At 56.3% G+C, this 24,712-nt stretch overlaps 1 protein-coding gene across 6 annotated transcripts in view; it reads left to right on the forward strand.

The window, feature by feature from the left end:
* The window catches only part of LOC140430323 (BTB/POZ domain-containing protein kctd15), an 82,258-nt gene that overhangs the window by 11,272 nt on the left and 46,274 nt on the right, over nt 1–24,712 (forward strand). For 2 of the 6 annotated variants that reach the window (XM_072517766.1, XM_072517767.1), the window contains exon 2: nt 4,926–5,028. The exons of 2 other annotated variants lie outside the window; for them this stretch is intronic. In XM_072517766.1, the coding sequence (XP_072373867.1) occupies nt 4,926–5,028 (103 nt within the window). Of the gene's footprint in view, nt 1–4,925; nt 5,029–17,875; nt 17,894–20,470; nt 20,489–24,712 lie in introns of those variants that run through there. 2 more of the 6 variants (XM_072517771.1, XM_072517769.1) reach the window with 2 other exon arrangements.

Genomic DNA, 24,712 nt, shown 5'->3' on the forward strand with positions numbered 1-24,712 from the left:
CCATTCCCCATCTCCCCCATTCCCCACTCCCCCATTCCCCATCTCCCCCATTCCCCACTCCCCAATTCCCCAACTCCCCCATTCCCCATCTCCCCCAATCCCCATCTCTCCCATTCCCCATCTCTCCCATTCCCCATCTCCCCCATTCCCCATCTCCCCCAATCCCCATCTCCCCATTCCCCGTCTCCCCCATTCCCGTCTCCCCCATTCCCCGTCTCCCCCATTTCCCATCTCCCCAATCCCCATCTCCCCATTCCCCATCTCCCGCATTCCCCCATCTCCCCCCATTCCCCATCTCCCCCATTCCCCATCTACCCCAATTTCCATCTCCCCCATTCCCATCTCCCCCCATTCCCATCTCCCCCCATTCCACATCTCCCCCATTCCTCAGCTCCCCGATTACCTATCTTCCCCATTCCCCATCTCCCCCATTCCCCATCTTTCCCATTCCCCATCTTTCCCATTCCCCATGTCTCCCATTCCTCATCTCCCCATTCCCCATCTCCCCCAATCCCCACCTCCCCCATTCCCCATCTCCCCCATTCCCATCTCCCCCAATCCCCACCTCCCCCATTCCCCATCTCCCCCATTCCCCATCTCCCCCATTCCCCATCTCTCCCATTCCCCAGCTCTCCCATTCCCCATCTCTCCCATTCCCCATCTCCCCCATTCCCCATCTCCCCCCATTCCCCATCTCTCCCATTCCCCATCTCCCCCATTCCCCACTCCCCCATCTCCCCATTCCCCAATTCCCCAACTCCCCCATTCCCCAACTCCCCCAATCCCCATCTCTCCCATTCCACATCTCCCCCATTCCCCATCTCCCCCAATCTCCATCTCCCCATTCCCGTCTCCCCCATTCCCCGTCTCCCCCATTCCCCGTCTCCCCCATTCCCCGTCTCCCCCATTTCCCATCTCCCCAATCCCCATCTCCCCCATTCCCCATCTCCCCCATTCCCATCTCCCCCCATTCCCCATCTCCCCCATTCCCCATCTCCCCCATTCCCATCTACCCCAATTTTCATCTCCCCCAATTCCCATCTCCCCCAATCCCCACCTCCCCCATTCCCCATCTCCCCCATTCCCCATCTCCCCCATTCCCCATCTCTCCCATTCCCCAGCTCTCCCATTCCCCATCTCTCCCATTCCCCATCTCCCCCATTCCCCATCTCTCCCATTCCCCATCTCCCCCATTCCCCACTCCCCCATTCCCCATCTCCCCATTCCCCAATTCCCCAACTCCCCCATTCCCCAACTCCCCCAATCCCCATCTCTCCCATTCCCCATCTCCCCCATTCCCCATCTCCCCCAATCTCCATCTCCCCATTCCCGTCTCCCCATTCCCCGTCTCCCCCATTCCCCGTCTCCCCCCATTCCCCATCTCCCCCATTTCCATCTCCCCAATCCCCATCTCCCCCATTCCCCATCTCCCCCATTCCCCATCTCCCCCATTCCCCATCTACCCCAATTTTCATCTCCCCCAATTCCCATCTCCCCCCATTCCCCATCTCCCCCATTCCCCATCTCCCCCATTCCTCATCTCCCCCATTACCTATCTTCCCCATTCCCCATCTCCCCCATTCCCCATCTCCCCCATTCCCCATCTCCCCCATTCCCCATCTCCCCCATTCCTCATCTCCCCCATTACCTATCTTCCCCATTCCCCATCTCCCCCATTCCCCATCTCCCCCCCATTCCCCATCTCCTCCCCATCTCTCCCATTCCCCATCTCCCCCAATTCCCATCTCCCCCATTCCCCATCTCCCCCAATCCCCACCTCCCCCATTCCCCATCTCCCCCATTCCCCATCTCCCCCATTCCCCATCTCTCCCATTCCCCAGCTCTCCCATTCCCCATCTCTCCCATTCCCCATCTCCCCCATTCCCCATCTCCCCCCATTCCCCATCTCTCCCATTCCCCATCTCCCCCATTCCCCACTCCCCCATCTCCCCATTCCCCAATTCCCCAACTCCCCCATTCCCCAACTCCCCCAATCCCCATCTCTCCCATTCCACATCTCCCCCATTCCCCATCTCCCCCAATCTCCATCTCCCCATTCCCGTCTCCCCCATTCCCCGTCTCCCCCATTCCCCGTCTCCCCCATTCCCCGTCTCCCCCATTTCCCATCTCCCCAATCCCCATCTCCCCCATTCCCCATCTCCCCCATTCCCCATCTCCCCCCATTCCCCATCTCCCCCATTCCCCATCTCCCCCATTCCCCATCTACCCCAATTTTCATCTCCCCCAATTCCCATCTCCCCCAATCCCCACCTCCCCCATTCCCCATCTCCCCCATTCCCCATCTCCCCCATTCCCCATCTCTCCCATTCCCCAGCTCTCCCATTCCCCATCTCTCCCATTCCCCATCTCCCCCCATTCCCCATCTCTCCCATTCCCCATCTCCCCCATTCCCCACTCCCCCATTCCCCATCTCCCCATTCCCCAATTCCCCAACTCCCCCATTCCCCAACTCCCCCAATCCCCATCTCTCCCATTCCCCATCTCCCCCATTCCCCATCTCCCCCAATCTCCATCTCCCCATTCCCGTCTCCCCCATTCCCCGTCTCCCCCATTCCCCGTCTCCCCCATTCCCCGTCTCCCCCATTTCCCATCTCCCCAATCCCCATCTCCCCCATTCCCCATCTGCCCCATTCCCCATCTCCCCCCATTCCCCATCTCCCCCATTCCCCATCTCCCCCATTCCCCATCTACCCCAATTTTCATCTCCCCCAATTCCCATCTCCCCCCATTCCCCATCTCCCCCATTCCCCATCTCCCCCATTCCTCATCTCCCCCATTACCTATCTCCCCCATTCCCCATCTCCCCCATTCCCCATCTCCCCCATTCCCCATCTCCCCCATTCCCCATCTCCCCCATTCCTCATCTCCCCCATTACCTATCTTCCCCATTCCCCATCTCCCCCATTCCCCATCTCCCCCCCATTCCCCATCTCCTCCCCATCTCTCCCATTCCCCATCTCCCCCAATTCCCATCTCCCCCATTCCCCATCTCCCCCATTCCGCATCTCGCCCCCCCATTCCCCCATCACCTCCTCCTTTAGCCCCTCTCCCTCACCCCTCTCTATCTCCCTCCTATTGCTCACCCTCTCTTCCCCTGGGAAGTTACCCCAGTTCCCGCTCCTAGCTGGATGTCAGTGTTGTTGCTGGGGGTCAGGGTGCCTGCCCATCCCGGATCAGAGCTCAGGACCCCTGGAAGAGGAAGCATGTCGAACCGGGAAGCGACTGGAAACATTCCTGGAATCTCCCCGGCTTTGAAATCCCCTCACCTGGTTTAATTTTGGTATCAGTCAGTTTCTGATGTTGTTCTTTTGGGTTGTGTGGACATATTGCTGGTCCCCCTCTAGCCTCTGGCACTATTCCTGAGATGTGATTGAATGGGGGGGGCGGAGGGGGGGGGGTGGGGGGGTGGGGGGGGGGGGGGGGGGCGGGGTGGGGGGGGGGGGGGGAGCGGGTGGGGCGGGGGGGGGGAGAGTGTGGTGTGAGTATTGAGAAGGAGTGTTTTATTTAAAACTTGAGTGGCCAGACTGATGGAGAAGTTAAAACAAGTTCAGAATCAAACTGGGAGGGTTGTAATAACAACAACCTGTATTTGTATAGCGCCTTTGACAGAATGAATCATTCCGAGGTGCCTGACAGGAATGTTATCAAACAAAATTGGACAGAGAGCTCCAGGAGACGATCAACATGCAGGCAGATGATCAGAAGCTGGGTTGAAGTTTGAAGGAGGAAGGGAAAGTGCAGAAGTCAAGGTCCAGGAGCTGAAATGTGATGGACATTTGAAATCAGGGATGCACAGGAGGCTAGGATTCGAGGAGCACAGAGATCCCGGAGGGTGGTGGGGCTCTGGGATCTTAGGGAGAGGTGAGGGCGGGGAGGGATTTGAAAACCTAAATTTGAGACATTACTTAACCGGGTGAAATGGAGATGAATAAAGACAGGGTGGGGGTGAGCTGGACTCGGATGACCAAACATTTATGGTGGATCGTAGGTTACATTATGTACAATTATTGGGGTGTCAGGACTTCCCAAAGAGTCTGTGAGCTGTTTACGGTCTGTTCACAGTTGGTCAGGCAGTGCGCTCCTCTCCCAGTGTGTTTGCTGGAAGCTGCATTGAGAGCAATCAGTCCTGACAGAGATTACGACAATCAGCCTGCAAACCTAAAGAGGTCCGTACATCAGATTACTTTTTAGATTATTTATCCATCAGGTTATCATTAAAAATAAAGGCTGTGCTTAACCAGCCCATTCAAAAACAAAGCACTGGGATTTATTTCAAAAGGAATGCAATTAAAAAGCAGAGAAGTTAAGTGTAACTTATATGGAACCTTGGTTAGACATTTGAAACACTGAACAGGTCTGGTACCCACATAATATAAGGGATGTGGACACAATAGAGAAGGTTTAAAAAAAACTAGGATGGTAGATATAACCCCTCAGTTCTGATATCAGGAAAGATTTTTTTTTAATGTATTCATTGATGGGATGGGCGAGGTCAGCATTTATTGGCCATCCCTAATTTTCCCTGGAGAAAGTGGAGGTGAGCTGTCTTTGCTAAAGAAGGCAAATTATATATTAGCCTTCATTGCGAGAGGATTCGAGTACAGGGGCAGGGATGTCTTGCTGCAATTATACAGGGTCTTGGTGAGGCCACACCTGGAGTATTGTGTCTCCCTATTTGAGGAAGGATGTGCTTGCTCTAGAGGGAGTGCAGCAAAGGTTTATAATAATAATAGTCTTTATTATTGTCACAAGTAGGCTGTCGCTACATTCCGGCGCCTGTTCGGGTTCACAGAGGGAGAATTCAGACTGTCCAATTCACCTAACAAGCACGAGTTTCGGGACTTTGTTACTGAGTTGGATGATCAGCCATGATCCTATTTTCTATTTTTCTTGTACCGCTGCAGTCCCTGAGGTGTAGGTGCACCCACTGTGATGTTAGCGAGGGAGTTCCAGGATGTTGCCCCAGCGACAGTGAAGGAACGGCCGATATATTTCCAAGTCAGGATGGTGAGTGAGTTGGAGGGGAAATGGATTGAATAGGTGGGAGTTCTTTTCTCAATGATAAAGACCTTTGAAGATTATGGAAAGGTTTGACTGGGAGAACAAAGGGGCGATGTTGCCAACTGTAGACGGGAGACCTCAACCCTTTTATTAATAAATCCAGTCGGTAATTTGACAGAAACCTCTTACCCAGAGAGTGGTGAGAATGTGGACTTTACAAACACAGGGAGAAACTGGATGTATTTAAGGGGGATCTCGAGAAACATATGAGAAATGGAAGAATATGTTAATTGGGAGAGGCAGCAAAAATGGGAGGAGCCTTGTGGAGAATAAACACGAACATGGACCAACTGAGCTGATTTCAGTGCTGTAACTATGATGTGATTACATACTGGATTATGTTTTGGATTATCGATGAGATTATGCATTGAATTATTAATTAGAGGTGTCAGCAATCGCTCAGTGGGTAGCAGGTTCCAGTCCAGGCACTTGAGCAGAAAAATAAAGTAAAATTAGAATACAATGAATTGATGGCAGGTGGACCAATTTCAATGTGGCGCGAATGGACCTGGCCCAGGTAAACCTGAATCAAAGGTTGACAGGCAAAGTTTAAGACAGCAGCTGGCTGCCTTTAAAGCGGAAATGATTTGGGTGCAGTCAAGATATGTTCCCACAAAAGGAAAAGATAGGACTTTAAAGACGGAGCCCGGTGGTGACAAAAGGTATTGTGAGTAAGATGTAGCAGGAAAGGGGGTGTACGGCTGATAGTACAAATGAGTGAATACAAAAGGAGAGAAAATGCATAAGTAAGAGAAGCAAGAGGGAGTGTGAGAAGAAACTAGCAGCCAAGATAAGAGGGAAACCAAAAGTCTCCCATTGGCATATAAATAGTTAGAGGAGTGGGGAAGACTATGGGCCAAAAAGGGTATTTATGCATGGAGGCTGCAGTCTAAATGAGTACTTTACACCTGTCCTGAAAAAGGTGCTGTCGAAGTCACAAAGAAAAAGGGTGTAATTGAGACACAGGATGGGCTAAATGGAGAAAGGAGAGCTGTAGAAAGACTGCCTACACTTGAAATTGATAAGTTACCAGGACCAGATGCAATGCATTTGAGGATACTGAAGGAAATAAGGGTGGAAATTGTAGCCATGATCTTCCCATTCTCCATAGATACAGGAGTGGTTTCCGAGTATTGGAGAATTGTAATTTTTTTAAAAATCGCCTCATGGAATTTTGGCATTGCTGGCTATATCAGCATCTATTGCTCATCCCTAATTTTGGGCAGCATGGTAGCACAGTGGTTGGCACTGTTGCTTCACGGCACCGGGACCCGGGTTCGATTCCCGGCTTGGGTCACTGTCTGTGTGGAGTCTGCACGTTCTCCCCGTGTCTGTGTGGGTTTCCTCCGGGTGCTCCGGTTTCCTCCCACAAGTCCCGGAAGACGTGCTGTTAGGTGAATTGGAAATTCTGGATTCTCCCTCTGTGTACCCAAACAGGCACCGGAATGTGGCGACTAGGGGATTTTCACAGTAAATTCGTTGCCATGTTAATGTAAGCCAACTTGTGACAATAAAGATTATTATTATAGCGATCTAGACCCCCACAATTGTGTGAATCTGTATTCATTAAGCTTATGAACTCCACAACCTGTACAGTTAAGTTCAGCTTTAACGACACCATGTTTGCCCAAATAGAATTTACAGTGCAGAAGGAGGCCATTCGGCCCATCGAGTCTGCACCGGCTCTTGGAAAGAGCACCCTACCGAAGCCCACACCTCCACCCTATCCCCATAACCCCTTAACCCAGTAACCACACCCAACACTAAGGGCAATTTTGGACACTAAGGACAATTTAACATGTCCAATCCACCTAACCTGCACATCTTTGGACTGTGGGAGGAAACCGGAGCACCCGCAGGAAACCCACGCACACATGGGGAGGACGTGCAGACTCCGCACAGACAGTGACCCAAGCCAGGAATTGCACCTGGGACCCTGGAGCTGTGAAGCAATTGTGCTATCCACTGTGCTACCGTGCTGCCCATGGGATCCTCTCTAGACCCAGTTCTGTCAAACATCTTTGTTGGGCTCCATGATCTATCGCATACCCACCTTCAATGGTCAATGTGCACGTTGTGATTCCTACAGTTCCACGCGCTATAGGATTGGCCTTATCGCCAACTTCGTAAATAGGGCCCGAGCCATTTGCTCATTCTGCAAGTTTAATGATGAAATATGACATCAAAGACATCCTGTGATATAATGGCTGCCCTGATTGGATGAATACGTGCTGTGAATCACGCAAGCTCATGAATGGGCTTAAGGCTGTGACATTTGGCACTGAAAAATGCTTGGTCTACGTCAGATCACCCCGGAAGAGTAAGGTATCTCAATAATTTGAGCAACAGGTGAAGTTAGCGGTTCCACACTGCTACCACGTGGTACTAACACGAGTGATATTCGCCACTAACAGGATGCTGCAGTCAAGCCAATAATACGTTCTGCCTATCGCACAAATGAGCAATGTGGTCTATGAAGTTCAGTGCCCGCGTGATGCTGTAGGTCGTACTGACAGATGGATCGTATAAAACACCACGTCCCAGGAGTACATGACAGACTATGCCCAACCAGTCCGTGCTTGCAAAACCCGAAACACCATGCCCAACATCAGGTGTGATTCCGCGATTGAACAACATTTGTTAAATATTCCTCAGTGTGCTAAAAATTACACAAACAATCAATTTAAGATTGTCAGCCAGGCTCACAGTGTGACACATTTATGTTCACTGGCAGCTACATGTATTAATACACAGAGCCCTGTATTTTGCAAACAGAAAGAACATGTAGGCACATTGCGCCTTTTTCAGATAAATAATATAAGTGATTGCCCTGTGGTATGAACCAGCGAATGGCTATTGTTATGACACCCTGGGCTAGCGCCCAGTCAATTCCAGCCCAACCTGCCCCAGAGTCACAACATGAGCGAATTAACCAATAATTCCTTTCAGCTCACGGTTCACCTTCAGGCCACTATCTTTCTGGAAAGAGAGTTGGTCGGTTCTGCTTTTGCCTTTTACTAGAGAGAGTCGGTCTGTTCTGCACCCAGCCTGTACATAGATTCACCCAGGCTTTCTGGGGGGAAATGGGGAGGAGAGAAGGAGTGGATCTTTTCTCTAAGCTGCCAGGGGTCAAACTGAAACCAAGCTGGAACCTTGTTGCTCTGAAAACATTCCAGTGAAATCAGATTTAATCACCACCTGTTACTGGGCAGAGCACAACCTTTTAGGCCAATTCATTGTCCATCAGCCAAATCTATCACTGATGCCGGTCAATCTGCAGCCACCAGTCTAAATCAGCACAGCCTTCTGTTTGAATTAAAGATACAGGCTGCTTTAAAGAGATCTGCCCGTAAAGCATCCATAGATCAAAAATATAATGGCAAAAATAAAAGAAAGGGAAAATAAAGGAATAAACAGGAAGGACCCCTAGACTGTGCGCTGGTTTAGCACAGTGGGCTAAACAGCTGGCTTGTAATGCAGAGCAAGACCAGCTCCCCGAGTAGGCGCCGGAATGTGGGGACTAGGGGCTTTTCACAGGAACTTCATTGAAGCCTACTTGTGACAATAAGCAATTATTATTGTTATTGACCAATCAGATTCTAGCTACCTGGTTTCAATTTCAAACAATGCTTGGCAGTTAACTGTCGGTCACCATTAACTGGCGCACTCTCCATGACAACGTCTCTGCCAATAGGAGTCCATTTGACAACCAATGAGTACTCTCTTCTCATACAGTATGAGTTGTTGTTTCCCCAGACATTCTGATTGTTCCGATGAATGCATGAGGAAAAGCTTGGACAAAATGTCAACAATTTGATTGGGTTTCTGACAGGATAACAGAGAGGGATGATGGGGTAATGTTATTAATGTGATGTACATAGACTTCCAGAAGGTGTTTGCTAAAGTGCTGCACAACAGACTTGTCAGCAAAGTTAAAACCCACAGAGTAAAGTCAACCTCATGTATACAGAGCTGGCTGGGTGGTAACGAACAGGGAATAATGAAAAGGAGAATACTTTGGATGCTGGATTAAAAACAGAAAATGCTGAAAATACTCAGTAGGTCAGGCAGCACCTGTATTGAAAAACAGAACTAACGTTTCGGGTCTGAGACCTTTCATCAGCTGATCAGTTGTTTTTCAGACTGGAGGGCGTTATACGTTTGCAATTCCCCAGGGGTTGGTGTTGAAACTGCATTAATCTAAATTAATGACCTAGACTTGGGTGTACAGGACACAATTTCAAAATCTCCAAATTATTTTTTTTCCTTTTGTAACTTTACCCAATTACCTTTTCTGGGTTGTGGGGGTGAGACCCACTCAGACACGGGGAGAATGTGCAAACTCCACACAGACAGTGACCCGGAGCCGGGATCGAAACTGGGCCCTTGGCACCGTGAAGCAGTAGTGCTAACCACTGCGCCACCCTGCCGCCCTGAAAATTTGCAAATTATACAAAACTTGGAAATACTGTGAACTATAAAGTTTGGGACAGACTCGAGAGGACAGACTCGAGAGGACAGACTCGCGAGGACAGACTCGAGAGGACAGACTCGAGAGGACAGACTCGAGAGGACAGACTCGAGAGGACAGACTCGCGAGGACAGACTCGAGAGGACAGACTCGAGAGGACAGACTCGAGAGGACAGACTCGAGAGGACAGACTCGAGAGGACAGACTCGAGAGGACAGACTCGAGAGGACAGACTCGAGAGGACAGACTCGAGAGGACAGACTCGAGATAGGCGAATGGATGGAGACATGGCCAATGAAATTTAATACAGAAAAGTGACCCCCACAAGTGCCGTTCTGTCTGCCCCTGTTTGTGGAGAGCCTGCCAAACAGTGCTCTCCCGAGGTCTCCGAGGCGAAGGGATTGAATCCCAAAGCCTCAGGTACCTCGGGGATCTGCACATTAGAGTGAGGCTTACTGCCTCGCTCTAAAATGCAGAGTTGCTGAAAATTGATCCCGCCCATTATGGGCTGGATTCTCCTTGCAACGTCTGGCGAGATTGTGTTGAATCCCCGGAGGCGTTGCGAGCTGGTTAGATCCCGGGAGCGAGTCTCGTGGCTTTCACCGGCCACACTGCGCCGCAGTGAGATGCTTTTCCAGCGCAGCGTGGCTGGAGGATCACGCCCTACGTGTCATTCTGGAAAACACGCCACAAATTAACTTAGAAATGTTTTGGGAGAATCGCGCCCATTGACATGGGGTGAAACATACAGAATGTAGAGCTAGACCTGACCACGCGCCATGCTGGGTGGATTTGGGGTGGTGCAGGGAGCGCTCAGCGGCTGCAGTGCAGGGGAGTGAGCGGGGTTGAGGGGGTCGAGCAGTGGAGTTTCCGTATGTGCAGGGGATCTCCTGTTGTATATTTCAGACCCGGTTTGGGGCTTTGATAGGATCGTGGGGATACTGGGGGAGTTTGGCTGTCCTTCGGGTTACAAGCTGAATAAGGGGAAAAGGAAAGCGTTCCCAATGAATGCTCGGCAACGGGAGAGGAGGCTGGGGGAATTGTCGTTTCGGGCGGTGAAGGTGGGTTTTCGCTAACTTGGGATACGGGTGGGGCGGAGTTGGGCCCAGCTGCTCAGGCTGAACCTGGCGCGGTTGGTGGAGGGAATGAAGGTGGACCTTAAGAGGTGCTGCCGTTGTCTCTGGTGGGTCGGGTGAAGATGATGGTGCTGCCGAAACCTTTACTTGTATTCCAGAACCTCCGGATTATTGTTCCCAAGTCCTTTTTTAGGAAGGTTATTGGGATGAGTTTGGCGGGGATGGGTGTTCTTGGAGAGAGAGCAATTCGGGGGGGGGAGGGGTGTGGGGGGGTGTGCGGGCTGGGGGGGGGTGTGGGCGGTGTGCGAGCCGGGGGGGGGAAGGGGTGTGGGCGGTGTGCGGGCCGGGGGGGGGGATAGGTGTGGGCGGTGGGCGGGCCGGGGGGTGGGGGTAGGTGTGGGCGGTGGGCGGGCCGGGGGGGGGGGGAGGGGTGTGGGCGGTGTGCGAGCCGGGGAGGGGAGGGGTGTGGGCGGGCCGGGGGGGGGGTGTGTGTGCGGTGTGCGAGCCGGGGGGGGGAGGGGTGTGGGCGGTGTGCGGGCCGGGGGGGGGGGGGGGGGGTGTGGGCGGTGTGCGGGCCGGGGGGGGGGGGGTAGGTGTGGGCGGTGGGCGGGCCGGGGGGGGGGGGGAGGGGTGTGGGCGGTGTGCGAGCCGGGGAGGGGAGGGGTGTGGGCGGTGTGCGAGCCGGGGAGGGGAGGGGTGTGGGCGGGCCGGGGGGGGGGGGGTGTGTGCGGTGTGCGAGCCGGGGGGGGGAGGGGTGTGGGCGGTGTGCGGGCCGGGGGGGGAGGGGTGTGTGCGGTGTGCGGGCCGGGGGGGGGGGGGAGGGGTGTGGGCGGTGTGCGGGCCGGGGGGGGGGGGTGTGTGCGGGCCGGGGAGGGGAGGGGTGTGGGCGGTGTGCGGGCCGGGGGGGGGGGGGTAGGTGTGGGCGGTGTGCGGGCCGGGGGGGGGGATAGGTGTGGGCGGTGTGCGAGCCGGGGTGGGGAGGGGTGTGGGCGGTGTGCGGGCCGGGGGGGGGGGGTGGGAGGGGTGTGTGCGGGCCGGGGAGGGGAGGGGTGTGGGCGGTGTGCGGGCCGGGGGGGGGGTAGGTGTGGGCGGTGTGCGGGCCGGGGGGGGGGATAGGTGTGGGCGGTGTGCGGGCCGGGGGGGGGGGGATAGGTGTGGGCGGTGTGCGAGCCGGGGGGGGGAGGGGTGTGGGCGGTGTGCGGGCCGGGGGGGGGGGTAGGTGTGGGCGGTGTGCGGGCCGGGGGGGGGGGACAGGTGTGGGCGGTGTGCGGGCCGGGGGGGGGGGGATAGGTGTGGGCGGTGTGCGGGCCGGGGGGGGGGGGGGTAGGTGTGGGCGGTGGGCGGGCCGGGGGGGGGGGGGTGTGGGCGGTGTGCGAGCCGGGGGGGGGGGAGGGGTGTGGGCGGTGTGCGAGCCGGGGGGGGGAGGGGTGTGGGGCGGTGGGCGGGCCGGGGGGGGGAGGGGTGTGGGCGGTGTGCGGGCCGGGGGGGGGGGGGGATAGGTGTGGGCGGTGTGCGAGCCGGGGGGGGGGGATAGGTGTGGGCGGTGTGCGGGCCGGGGGGGGGGATAGGTGTGGGCGGTGTGCGGGCCGGGGGGGGGAGGCGTGTGGGCGGTGTGCGGGCCGGGGGGGGGGGGGGATAGGTGTGGGCGGTGTGCGGGACGGGGGGGGGATAGGTGTGGGCGGTGTGCGGGACGGGGGGGGGGATAGGTGTGGGCGGTGTGCGGGCCGGGGGGGAGGGGTGTGGGCGGTGTGTGGGCCGGGGGGGAGGGGTGTGTGCGGGCCGGGGGGAGGGGTGTGTGCGGGCCGGGGGGGGGGTGTGGGCGGTGTGCGGGCCGGGGGGGGGGGTGTGGGCGGTGTGCGGGCCGGGGGGGAGGGGTGTGGGCGGTGTGCGGGCCGGGGGGGGAGGGGTGTGGGCGGTGTGCGGGCCGGGGGGGTGGGGGTGTGTGGGCGAGCCGGGGGGGGGGAGGGGTGTGGGCGGTGTGCGGGCCGGGGGGGTGGGGGTGTGTGGGCGAGCCGGGGGGGGGGAGGGGTGTGGGCGGTGTGCGGGCCGGGGGAGAGGGGTGTGGGCGGTGTGCGAGCCGGGGGGGGGGGAGGGGTGTGGGCGGTGTGCGGGCCGGGGGGAGGGGTGTGGGCGGTGTGCGAGCCGGGGGGGGGGGAGGGGTATGGGCGGTGTGCGGGCCGGGGGGGGGTGTGGGCAGTGTGCGGGCCGGGGGGGGGGGATAGGTGTGGGCGGTGTGCGAGCCGGGGGGGGGGGGGGATAGGTGTGGGCGGTGTGCGGGCCGGGGGGGGGGGGATAGGTGTGGGCGGTGTGCGGGCCGGGGGGGGGGCGGATAGGTGTGGGCGGTGTGTGGGCCGGGGGGGGGAGGGGTGTGTGCGGGCCGGGGGGGGAGGGGTGTGTGCGGGCCGGGGGGGAGGGGTGTGGGCGGGCCGGGGGGGAGGGGTGTGGGCGGTGTGCGGGCCGGGGGGGGAGGGGTGTGTGCGGGCCGGGGGGGGGAGGGGTGTGTGCGGGCCGGGGGGGAGGGGTGTGGGCGGTGTGCGGGCCGGGGGGGAGGGGTGTGTGCGGGCCGGGGGGGGAGGGGTGTGTGCGGGCGGGGGGGGGGGGAGGGGTGTGGGCGGTGTGCGGGCCGGGGGGGGAGGGGTGTGGGCGGTGTGCGGGCCGGGGGAGGGGTGTGTGCGGGCCGGGGGGGGGAGGGGTGTGTGCGGGCGGGGGGGGGGGAGGGGTGTGGGCGGTGTGCGGGCCGGGGGGGGGGTGTGGGCGGTGTGCGGGCCGGGGGGGGAGGGGTGTGTGCGGGCCGGGGGGGGGAGGGGTGTGGGCGGTGTGCGGGCCGGGGGGGAGGGGTGTGTGCGGGCCGGGGGGGGGAGTGGTGTGTGCGGGCGGGGGGGGGGGGAGGGGTGTGGGCGGTGTGCGAGCCGGGGGGGGGAGGGGTGTGGGCGGTGTGCGGGCCGGGGGGGGGGGGTGTGGGCGGTGTGCGGGCCGGGGGGGAGGGGTGTGTGCGGGCCGGGGGGGGGAGGGGTGTGGGCGGTGTGCGAGCCGGGGGGAGGGGTGTGGGCGGGCCGGGGGGGGAGGGGTGTGGGCGGTGTGCGAGCCGGGGGGGGAGGGGTGTGTGCGGGCCGGGGGGGGAGGGGTGTGGGCGGTGTGCGAGCCGGAGGGGGGAGGGGTGTGGGCGGTGTGCGAGCCGGGGGGGGGAGGGGTGTGGGCGGTGTGCGGGCCGGGGGGGAGGGGTGTGTGCGGGCCGGGGGGAGGGGTGTGGGCGGGCCGGGGGGGAGGGGTGTGTGCGGTGTGCGAGCCGGGGGGAGGGGTGTGTGCGGTGTGCGGGCCGGGGGGGGAGGGGTGTGGGCGGGCCGGGGGGGGGGAGGGGTGTGGGCGGGCCGGGGGGGGGGAGGGGTGTGGGCGGGCCGGGGGGGGGGAGGGGTGTGGGGCGGTGTGCGAGCCGGGGGGGGAGGGGGTGTGTGCGGTGTGCGGGCCGGGGGGGGAGGGGTGTGGGCGGTGTGCGGGCCGGGGGGGAGGGGTGTGGGCGGTGTGCAGGCCGGGGGCGGGGGAGGGGGGGTGGCGGTGTGCAGGCCGGGGGGGGGGGAGGATAGGTGTAGGCGGTGTGTGTGTGGGGGGGGGGATAGGTGTGGGCGGTGTGTGTGTGGGGGGGGATAGGTGTGGGCGGTGTGCGGGCCGGGGGGGGAGGGGTGTGGGCGGTGTGCGGGCCGGGGGGGGGGTGTGTGGGCGAGCCGGGGGGGGGGGGGAGGGGTGTGGGCGGTGTGCGGGCCGGGGGGGGGAGGGGTGTGGGCGGTGTGCGAGCCGGGGGGGAGGGGTGTGTGCGGGCCGGGGGGGGAGGGGTGTGGGCGGTGTGCGGGCCGGGGGGGGGAGGGGTGTGGGCGATGGGCGAGCCGGGGGGGGGGGGAGGGGTGTGGGCGGTGTGCGGGCCGGGGGGGGGAGGGGTGTGGGCGGTGTGCGGGCCGGGGGGGGGGGAAGGGGTGTGGGCGGTGTGCGGGCCGGGGGGGGGGATAGGTGTGGGCGGTGTGCGAGCCGGGGGGGGGGGGGGGATAGGTGTGGGCGGTGTGCGGGCCGGGGGGGGGGGGGGGGGAAGATAGGTGTAGGCGGTGTGTGTGTAGGGGGGATAGGTGTGGGCGGTGTGTGTGGGGGGGGATAGGTGTGGGCGGTGTGCGGGCCAGGGGGGGGGAATAGGTGTGGGCGGTGTGGGGGTGGGCGGGGGGGGGGATAGGTGTGGGCGGTGTGGGGGTGGGTGGGGGGGGGGGGATAGGTGTGGGCGGTGTGCAGGCCGGGGGCGGGGGAGGGGGGGCGGTGTGCGGGCCGGGGGGGGGGGAATAGGTGTGGGCGGTGTGGGGGGTGGGCGGGGGGGGGGATAGGTGTGGGCGGTGTGGGGGGGGCGGGTGGGGGTAGGTGTGGGGGGCGGGGGGGTGGGGGGGGGGTGGGTAGGTGTGGGCGGTGTGTGGGGGGGTGCGGGGGGGGGGGGTGACAAATCATGTGCTTCTGTTTCGGCATGTCCGAGGTTGGGGGAGTTTGGAAGGGATTTTTGGGTGTAATGTCAAAGATTTTGGGGGTAGGAGGTAGTTCCGAGTCCGGAGGTGGCAATATATAAACCAGTGGGGCTGGTTTAGCTCAGTGGGCTAGACAGCTGTCTTGTGATGCAGAACAAGGCCAGCAGCGCGGGTTCAATTCCCGTTCCAGCCTCCCCGAACAGGTGCCGGAATATGGCAACTAGGGGCTTTTCACAGTAACGTCATTGAAGCCTACTCGTGACAATAAGCGATTATTATTATTTGGTGTGTCGGAGGTCCGGGAGTACAGGTGGGAAGAGAGGTTGACGTGGTGACCTCTGCCGCCCTGCTATCCCGGAGATGGATTGTGTTGTGCTGGACCCGGAGCTGCTGAAGGTGGGGGTGTGGGAGAGCGATTTGACAGAGTGTCTGCATTTGGAAAGGGTGGGGGGCGGGTTCGCCTCGAGGTGGAAGCTGTTTATCGTTAAGGCGTATAGAGACATCAGTGGCGGGGGGATTATTGTTTTATTTTTTGTTTGGATGGGGGAAGGGGGGTTGGGATAGGGAGGGGGGGGTGGCGGGGGGGGGGGGGGGTGAGTGAGGGGCGTTGGTTGGGGGAGGGCCGGTAGGACGGGGTTTGTTCTCTGTTCCCTGGTTGGCTTTTGTATTTTTGTGATTATGCGTATATTTAAAATGCCTTCAATCATTTTTTAAATGAATATTCAGTGACGAGTCATCACACAATCCCGCCAGTGCAGATAGAGGCCATTCAGCCCATCGAGCCCTCCACAGCCACCTGTGGAAGGAGATTCCACAGGTCACCACACATTGAGTGATGTCGCTGAGCATTGATGAGCATCAGTGGGAAATGTTGATTGTGAAATCTGTACACTTGAGTCTTGCTCTGAGCTTGGCCTATTGATGGTCCCGTGCAGCGGGAGCTTTGCTCTCCCATCGTACGTTGAACTTACTCTGGGTGTATTTGATGTTAACCCAGTTTCCAAACATTGTCATTTGGTAAACCCTCGCCCCCTGCTCCCGGGATCTTGTTTCGTTGGAATCCGGACATTCATGCTGCTGGAATTCTCTGCTTCCCGCCGGCAGCGCACCCCTTCCCGCCGGCAGCGCGCCCCTTCCCGCCGGCAGCGCCCCCCTTCCCGCCGGCAGCGCCCCCTTCCCGCCGGCAGCGCCCCCTTCCCGCCGGCAGCGCACCCCTTCCCGCCGGCAGCGCGCCCCTTCCCGCCGGCAGCGCACCCCTTCCCGCCGGCAGCGCACCCCTTCCCGCCGGCAGCGCACCCCTTCCCGCCGGCAGCGCCCCCCTTCCCGCCGGCAGCGCCCCCCTTCCCGCCGGCAGCGCCCCCCTTCCCGCAGGTTTTCCGGCCGTGACAGTGACGGCAGCAGAAAATCCCTCCCTTTGTTAATTCACGGGATGTGGGCTCCGCTGGAGAAGCCATCATTTATTGCGATCCCCAATTGCCCTCGAGAAGGTGGGGGTGAGCTGCCTTCCTGAACCGCTGCAGTCCCTGAGGTGTAGGTACACCCACAGTGCTGTCAGGGAGGGAGTTCCAGGATATTGCCCCAGCGACAGTGAAGGAACGGCCGATATATTTCCCAGTCAGGGGGGTGAGTGACTTGGAGGGGAACCCCCAGCACGGGAGCACAGTGGTTAGCTCCAGGGTCCCAGGTTTGATTCCGGCTTGGGTCACTGTCTGTGCGGAGTCTGCACGTTCTCCCAGTGTGTGCGTGGGTTTCCTCCCACAGTCCAAAGATGTGCAGGTTAGGTGGATTGGCCGCGCTAAATTGCCCTTAGTGTCCAAATGGGGTTATGGGGATTAAGGACTGTTACTCTCACCTCACCGCTGGACTCCAGCTCTCTTGTCCATGATTGACCCAAGGCTATGATGAGGTCAGGAGCTGAGTGACCCTGGCAGAACCCAAACTGAGCCTCAGAGCCTTTCAGAGGGTCGGTACAGACCGGGCAGAATGGCCTCATCCTGCACTATAGGAATTCCTGTATTCTACATTCTAAATCTAATAGGGATTTCGGGAGAAATTGCTTTATCCAGAGAGTGCTGAGGATGTGGAAGTCGTCCCTACAGGGAGTGGCTGGGACAAATAGGGAGATGGTCCCAAGGGGAGAGAACATGAGGGAGACAAGAATAAAAGGACATGTTGATACGAGGTGAAGAGTGGGAGGAAACGTTGTGGAGTATTAACACCAGCACGGACCATCGGCCAGGTGCACTCTTTCTGCACCTTGTGCATTTGCACAATAAGTCGGTGGGATTGTTTTATGTTCCAGAAAATTTCAAAGAAAGACAGTGTTTTGGTGGGGGGAGGGGAGGTGTAGGGGGATAAAGCAATAAAAAATAGTCTATATTTGGAAACCACTTCATATATTAAGCATTGATTTAAGTTGCCTGCTGGTAAGCAGTGCAGGTACCTCATGGGTTATATTCCCTATGAAACATCTGGTTTCACATGACACCTGTACTCCAGTGCGGTGTTATTGCATTTCACCTTGAGTCACGGTCTGCTTTTATTGAGCAAGGTTTCCGCGAGGGGTGGGGACAGTTGAACTTGCTTCGTCTTTAAAAAGAGAAAGTCTTGCATTTATATAGTACCTCTCATAACCTCTCGATGTCTCAAAACATTTTACACTGGATACAGCTCCTCTCAAGTGTAACAATTATAATGCAGCAAACACGGCAGAGAATTCGGCACAGCAAGATCACACAAACCGCAGTATGATAACGACCAGATAATCTGAAAAGGTAAGCTGCAGGATTCTCCGTCGGCGGGATACTCCGCGTCGCCGGCAGCACATCCATTCCCACGGGTATCCCGACAGCTTGGGGTGGCCCACAATGGGAAACCCCATTGGCCGGCAGCTGGAATGGAGGATCCCGCTGCCAGTGGGGGCACGCCGTGCCGGAAAACGCAGCTGACGGGATGGGGAATCTAGCCCAAGAACTCGGAGCAGGAGGAGGCCATTCAGCCCCTCGAGCACGCTCCGCCATTCAGCCCCTCGAGCACGCTCCGCCATTCAGCCCCTCGAGCCGCTCCACCATTCAGCCCCTCGAGCAGGCTCCGCCATTCAGCCCCTCGAGTACGCTCCGCCATTCAGCCCCTCGAGCACGCTCCGCCATTCAGCCCCTCGAGCACGCTCCGCCATTCAGCCCCTCGAGCCGCTCCACCATTCAGCCCCTCGAGCCGCTCCACCATTCAGCCCCTCGAGCCGCTCCACCAATCAGTACGATCCTGGCTGATCTCCTCTTGGCCTCAACTCCACCGTCCTGCCCGTTCTCCATAACCCTTCAACCCCCATTACCTTTTTTTTTACATTTAGAATACCCAATTATTTGTTTTCCAATTAAGGGGCAATTTAGCGTGGCCAATCCACCTACCCTGCACATTTTTGGGTTGTGGGGGTGAGACCCACGCAGACACGGGGAGAATGTGCAAACTCCACACGGACAGTGACCCAAGGCCAAGATTCGAACCCGGGTCCTCGGCGCTGCAGTCCCAGTGCTAACCACTGCGCCACATGCCGCCCTCAACCCCCATTACTCATCAGAAATCTGTCTATCTCCTTAAATTTACTCACTGTCCCGGCATCCACCGCACTCTGGGGCAGTGAATGCCACAGATTCCCCACCCTTTGGGAGAAGTGATTTCTCCCCATCTCGGTTTTAAATCTGCCACCCCTCATCCTGAGACGATGACCCCTCGTTCTAGAATGTCCACAAGAGGAAGCACCTGCTCCATGTCCACTTTATCAACACCTTTTATCATCCTTATGAACCACAATTAGGTTCCATCTCATTCTTCTAAACTCCAGAGAGTATCGGCCTAAACCGCTCAATCTATCTTCACTCGGCAAAGCCCTCATCTCTGGAATCAACCGAGTGAGCCTTCTCTGAACTGCCTCCAATGTAACTACATCCCTCCTCAAATAAGGGCACCAAAACTGTACACAGTTCCCCAGTGCGGTCTCACCAATGACTTGTACAGTTGCAGCAACACTTCCCTACTTTTATACTCTGTTCCTTCAGCTGGAAAGGCCAAAATTCCATTTGCCTTCCTTCCTGCCTGCTGAACCGGCATGTTTGTTTTCTGTAATTCATGCACGAGGACACCCTCTGTGTCCCTTCTCGGCACTGCAGCACTGACATTTCTCTCCATTTGGATAGTAAGTTGCCTTTCCATTCTTCCGACCAAAATGGAAACCTCCAAGCTCAATTCCATCTGCCAGTCTTTGGACAACTCACCTAAACTATCTATATATATTTGTAAATGTCTTATTTCTTCATTGCAACTTACTATCCCATCTTTTTTAGTGTCAACTGCAAATTTGGCTATAGAACCTTCCATCCCTGTATCCTAGTCATTAGTAAATAGTTGGGGGCTCGAGGACTGAGCCCTGTGGCAATCCCACTAGTTACATCTTGCCATCCAGAAAGGAGGCCCATTTATCCCAACTCTCTGCCTTCTGTCCAGTTAGCCAGTCCCTCTATCTACGCTAATAAATTACCCACAATGTCACGTGATCTTACCTTGTATGTTAACTTTTTGTGCGGCACCTTATCAAATGCCTCCTGGAAGGACTACAGGGATCCCCATTATCAACTTGTTGCATCTTAAAAGTCAAACATGATTTTCCCCTTGCTAGAACCATGTTGACTCTGATGGATGCTTTCTGACTTTCCAAATGGCGCATTACTATTTTCTTAATAGTGGATTCTAAACAATTTACCAATGACAGATGTTAAACCAACTGGTCGATAGTTTCCTACTTTCTGCTTCCCTCCCGTTTTGAATAAGGGTGACACATTAGCATTTTTCCAATCCACTGGAACCTTTCCCGCATCCAGGGAATTTTGGAATATTGTAATCAATGGATGCACTATCACCGCTGCCACTTTCTTTAACACTCTGGGATGTACGTCATCGGGCCCTGGGGACTTGTCTGCCCTCAATTCCAATCATTTGCTCTTTACTTTTTCCCTATTGATGATAATTGTTCTAAGTTCTGCCCTTTCTATTACCTCTGTGTCACCTGTTACTATTGGGATGGTACTAGTGTCCTCCACTGTGAAAACTGTGGCAAAGTATTAATGCAGCATTTCCGCCGTTTCTGTGTTTCCCACAATTAACTCCCCAGTCTCATCCACCAAGGGACCAACATTCACTTTAGCTACTCTCTTGCCTTTTATGTATTTATAGAAGCTTTTGCAATTCTTTTTTATGTTTTGCGCTAGTTTTCTTTCATAATTTACGTTTGCTCTTTTTATTACTTTTATAGTAACCCTTTGTTGATCTTTAAACGTTTACCAACCTTCCAGCCTGCCACTGTCCTTTGCGATATGGTATGTCTTACTTTTTATCTTTATGTTATTTATAACTTCCTTGCTTAACCATGGATGTTTAGTCTCCTTTGGCAATCTTTCTTCCTCTCTGGAATATATTTTAGTTGGGGGGAATTTAGTATCTCCTTTAAACAACTGTCACTGCTCACCTTCCCATTTAGTTTTCCTGCCAAGTCCACTAGAGCCAAATCTATCCCCGTGCTGATTTAATTGCTTTTGTTTAACTTCAGAACGCTGGTGTGGGACTCTAGTTTCTTGCCTTCAAACTGAATTTGGAATTTTATTATGCTATGATCACTCTTCCCTAGAGAATCCTTAACTATGAGATCTTAATTAATCCCTCCTCATTACACAATACCAAATCCAGATTAGCCTGCTCCCTGGTTGGTTCCACAACATATTCAATGAACCCTCCCTCGAGGATACCCTTGCCAATTTGATTAATCCAGTCTATATGCATATTAAAATCATCCATGATTATTTCCATACATTTCTTACAAGCCTCCAATATTTCCTGGTTTATACTGTGCCCCACTGTGCAATTACTGTTTGGGGATCTATAGATTACTCCAACCAGGGACTTCTTTCATTTGCTATTTCTTATTTCTACCCAAAGTGATTCCACATCTTGATCTCCAGCACCTAAATCGTCTCTCACTCCGGCACTGATCCCTTCCTTTACCAGCAAAGCTACATCACCTCCTTTACCTTTCTGTCTATCCGTCTGAAATACTGAGTACCCTTGGATAGTCAATTCACTGGTCTCCTTGTAACCATGTATCAGTAATTACCACCAAATCACACCCCTTTGTCTCTGTTTGTGGTGGGAGCTCATTCATTGTGTTCTAAATGCTTTGTGAATTCAGACACAAAGCCTTAAGTTTCTTCTATTATCAAATCTCCCTGTTCTCGTCTGATTCCTTGATGCAATGTTACTTTCACACGTTCTGTCTCTTCCTATTATTTTCTGGTAACAATTCACCTGACCATTAACCTGCACACCTACTTTCTTCTGCAACTTTGATTTTTTAATTTTCCATATAATCGAACCCCCCCACCCACCAACCCCCAACCACCCCACCCCCCCCCCCCACGCCGCCAACGCCACCCCCCCCCCCCCACCCCCCCCCCCCCCCACCACCACTATTCAGTTTAAAGCCCCCTCTACAACCCTAGTTATGCGATTCGCCAGGACTCTGGTCCCAGCTTGATTCAGGTGAAGACCGTCCCAGCGGAACAGCTCCCTCCTTCCCCAGTACTGGTGCCCCATGACCCATGAATTCGAACCCATTTCTCCCAGACCAACCTTTGAGCCAGTGAAGGAAGGCGTTTGTTCACCTCTCCTGCAGATGGGACAGCAGCACCATTACATCATTCGCTCAGCGGCAGTTTCCGAATTTACAAAAAATCTGAGTTCTCTGAAAATCTGAGCCATGCCAATAAGAACCTCATCCAGTTGTTCGATCCAGTGTTCCTGAATCCACATTCCTGCAGTCTCTACTGCTGTTGGATTCAGGGAGGGGGGGGGGGTGGTTGCTGGTCAGACAACGTTGCTTTTGGAACTCTCAGTGAGTGGGTCTTCCCTCCCATTGTATATGAACAGGGTTGGATCTGACTGTGACGTTCCCCATTGGAGTGGAATAGTGTGACTCAGCTCTGGTTTAAGGTTGAGGTCCACCACATAGTGCTGGGCGAGGAGGATAGTGCGTTAAACTCAGCAAACAATACTGGGAAAATAGAGAAGCATCGGGTACCTTGGTTACAATATTAACAGCTACTGTTTGTGACCTTGTCAGGGGCTAGGGGAAGGCATTGGCTGGGTTGGAGAGATTGAATTACTCAATGACAAACAGGATGGCATTTTGGCTAAGAACCGCAACTAACTAAAAACACCAATGGAACGCTAAATCTGGTGACATTCACCACCTTCAGGAACTGTACCCCAGAGGGAGTCAGCACTGTTACGAACCACAGACTCATACCCGGCACAGAGGAAGATGGTTGTGGTGGTTGGCGATCAATCATCTCAGCCCCAGGACATTACTCCACGACACCCAGTTCCTCAGGGGAGTGTCCTAGGCCCAACCATCTTCAGCTGCTTCCTCAATGACCTCCCTTCCATCATAAGGTTAGAAGTGGGGATGTTCGCTGATGACTGCACAATGTTCAGCACCATTCGTGACTCCTCAGATACTGAAGCAGTCCGTGTCCAAATGCAGCAAGACCTGGACAATATCCAGGCTCGGGGCTGACAAGTGGCAAGTTACATTCGCACCACACTAGTGTCAGGCAATGACCATCTCCAACAAGAGAGAATCTAACCACCGCCCCTTGACATTCGATGGCATTACCATCGCTGAATCCCCCACAATCAACATCCTGGGGGTTACCATTGATCAGAAACTGAACTGGACCCAGCCACATTAATACTGTGGCTACCAGGGCAGGTCAAAGGCTAAGAATCCTACAGCAAGTAACTCACCTCCTGACCCCCCCCCCCCCCCCCCCCCCAGAGCCTGTCCACCATCTACAAGGCACAAGTCAGGAGTGCGATGGAATACTCTCCACTTGCCTGGATGAGCGCAGCTCCAACAACACTCAAGAAGCTCAACACTATCCAGCCCGCTTGATTGCTCCATCTTCCACAAACATTCAATCCCTCCACCACCGATGAACAGTGGCAGCCGTGTGTACCACCTACAAGATGCACTGCTGTAATTCACCAAAGTTCCTTAGGCAGCACCTTCCAAACCCACGACCACAACCATCTAGAACGACAAGAGCAGCAGATACCTGGGAGCCCCACCCCCTGGAAACCTCTCTCCTGCCATTGTGTCATGAGAGTCAGCACCTTCAGGAACTGTCCCCCAGTGAGAAACGTGGGCCGGGAATCTCTCTTCTGGGGACTAAGTCCCCACGCCAGCGGGGGAACCGGCGGCAACCACTCCGGTGTCAACAGCCCCCGAAAGTTTGGAATTCTCCGCACTTTCGGGGGCTGGGTGGACGGCGGAGGGGTTGGCGCTGCTCCAGCCGGCGCCGGAGGGACGGCGCAAGTTCGCCCATGCACGGAACTTCCGGCGTGATTCCGCGCATGCACAACCGGCCAACGTATTTTGGCGCATGCGCGGGGTGTTCTCTTCTCCGCGCCGGCCACGGCTGAGCCCTACAGGAGTCCGGCGTGGAAGGAAGAAGTGCCCCCATGGAACAAGCCCGCCCGCAGGTCGGTGGTCGGACCCCCCCCCCCCCCCCCCCCCCCCCCGAGGACCGCCCACGCATACCCACCTGCCAGCTCCCGCCGTGTGGGACCTGAGTAACGCACGCCGGCGGGACTAGTCAAAAATGGACGGCCGCTCGGCCCATCGGGGCCCAGAGAGTCGCCGGAGGGGGGGCGCTGTCAACGGCCCCCGACCAGCGCGGTGGGACTCCCTTCATACTGTAACTATTCTGCTTCCACCCTTCCTGCTGACTACATGGGTGTCCTGGTACATTAATCATAAAACATTAGTACCTAGGCACAGCAAGTGATTGGGAAGGTAAATAGAATGTTGGTATTTATTGCGAGGGGAATGGGATATTAAAGTGAGATGTTTTGCAACAGTTGTCCAGGGTGTTGGTACTCAGAGGAAGTTCATTCACGATTCCTGGGATTTGTGGGCTGGGGGTGGGGTGGGTGCGGCAGCAGAGGGGGGCGGTGGTTACGTCCTGGGGAAGGGTTGCACAGGCTGAGCCTGTATCCAGTAGAGTTTAGCATAATGAGAGGTGATCTCATTGAAACCTACAAATCCTGAAGGGACCGAACAGGTTAGATGCTGAAAGGATGTTACCCCTTGTGTGTGGGGGGTGGGGGGGGGGTATGGAACTAGGGGGACCCAGTTTAAATAGGTGTCTCTCCTTGAAGATGGATTTTTTTAGTGATATGCATGAGCAATCGTACATGTAAATATGTTTGGCCTCCAACCACTAGGTGGCAGGCAAGTCATACCATGTGACACTAACCGAGGGGGAGTCTGTTGGAGAGTTTGTTGTGGTTAGTTGTGTTTTGTGATTGTTCCAGTTCGTTCGCATTAATTTCCAACCCACGGTTTGTTGTACAATAATAAATTCGACTAGTCTAGAACTAGATATTCTTTTCTACACCGACTCAATCATCGTCACAGTACTAGAACATAACAGATTTGAGAAAAAGAAGCTCTTTTTCAGGGAGTTGTGAGCTCGTCCTCAGTG

The sequence above is a fragment of the Scyliorhinus torazame genome, chromosome 10 (assembly GCF_047496885.1).
Source record: "Scyliorhinus torazame isolate Kashiwa2021f chromosome 10, sScyTor2.1, whole genome shotgun sequence".
Lineage (NCBI taxonomy): Eukaryota > Metazoa > Chordata > Chondrichthyes > Carcharhiniformes > Scyliorhinidae > Scyliorhinus > Scyliorhinus torazame.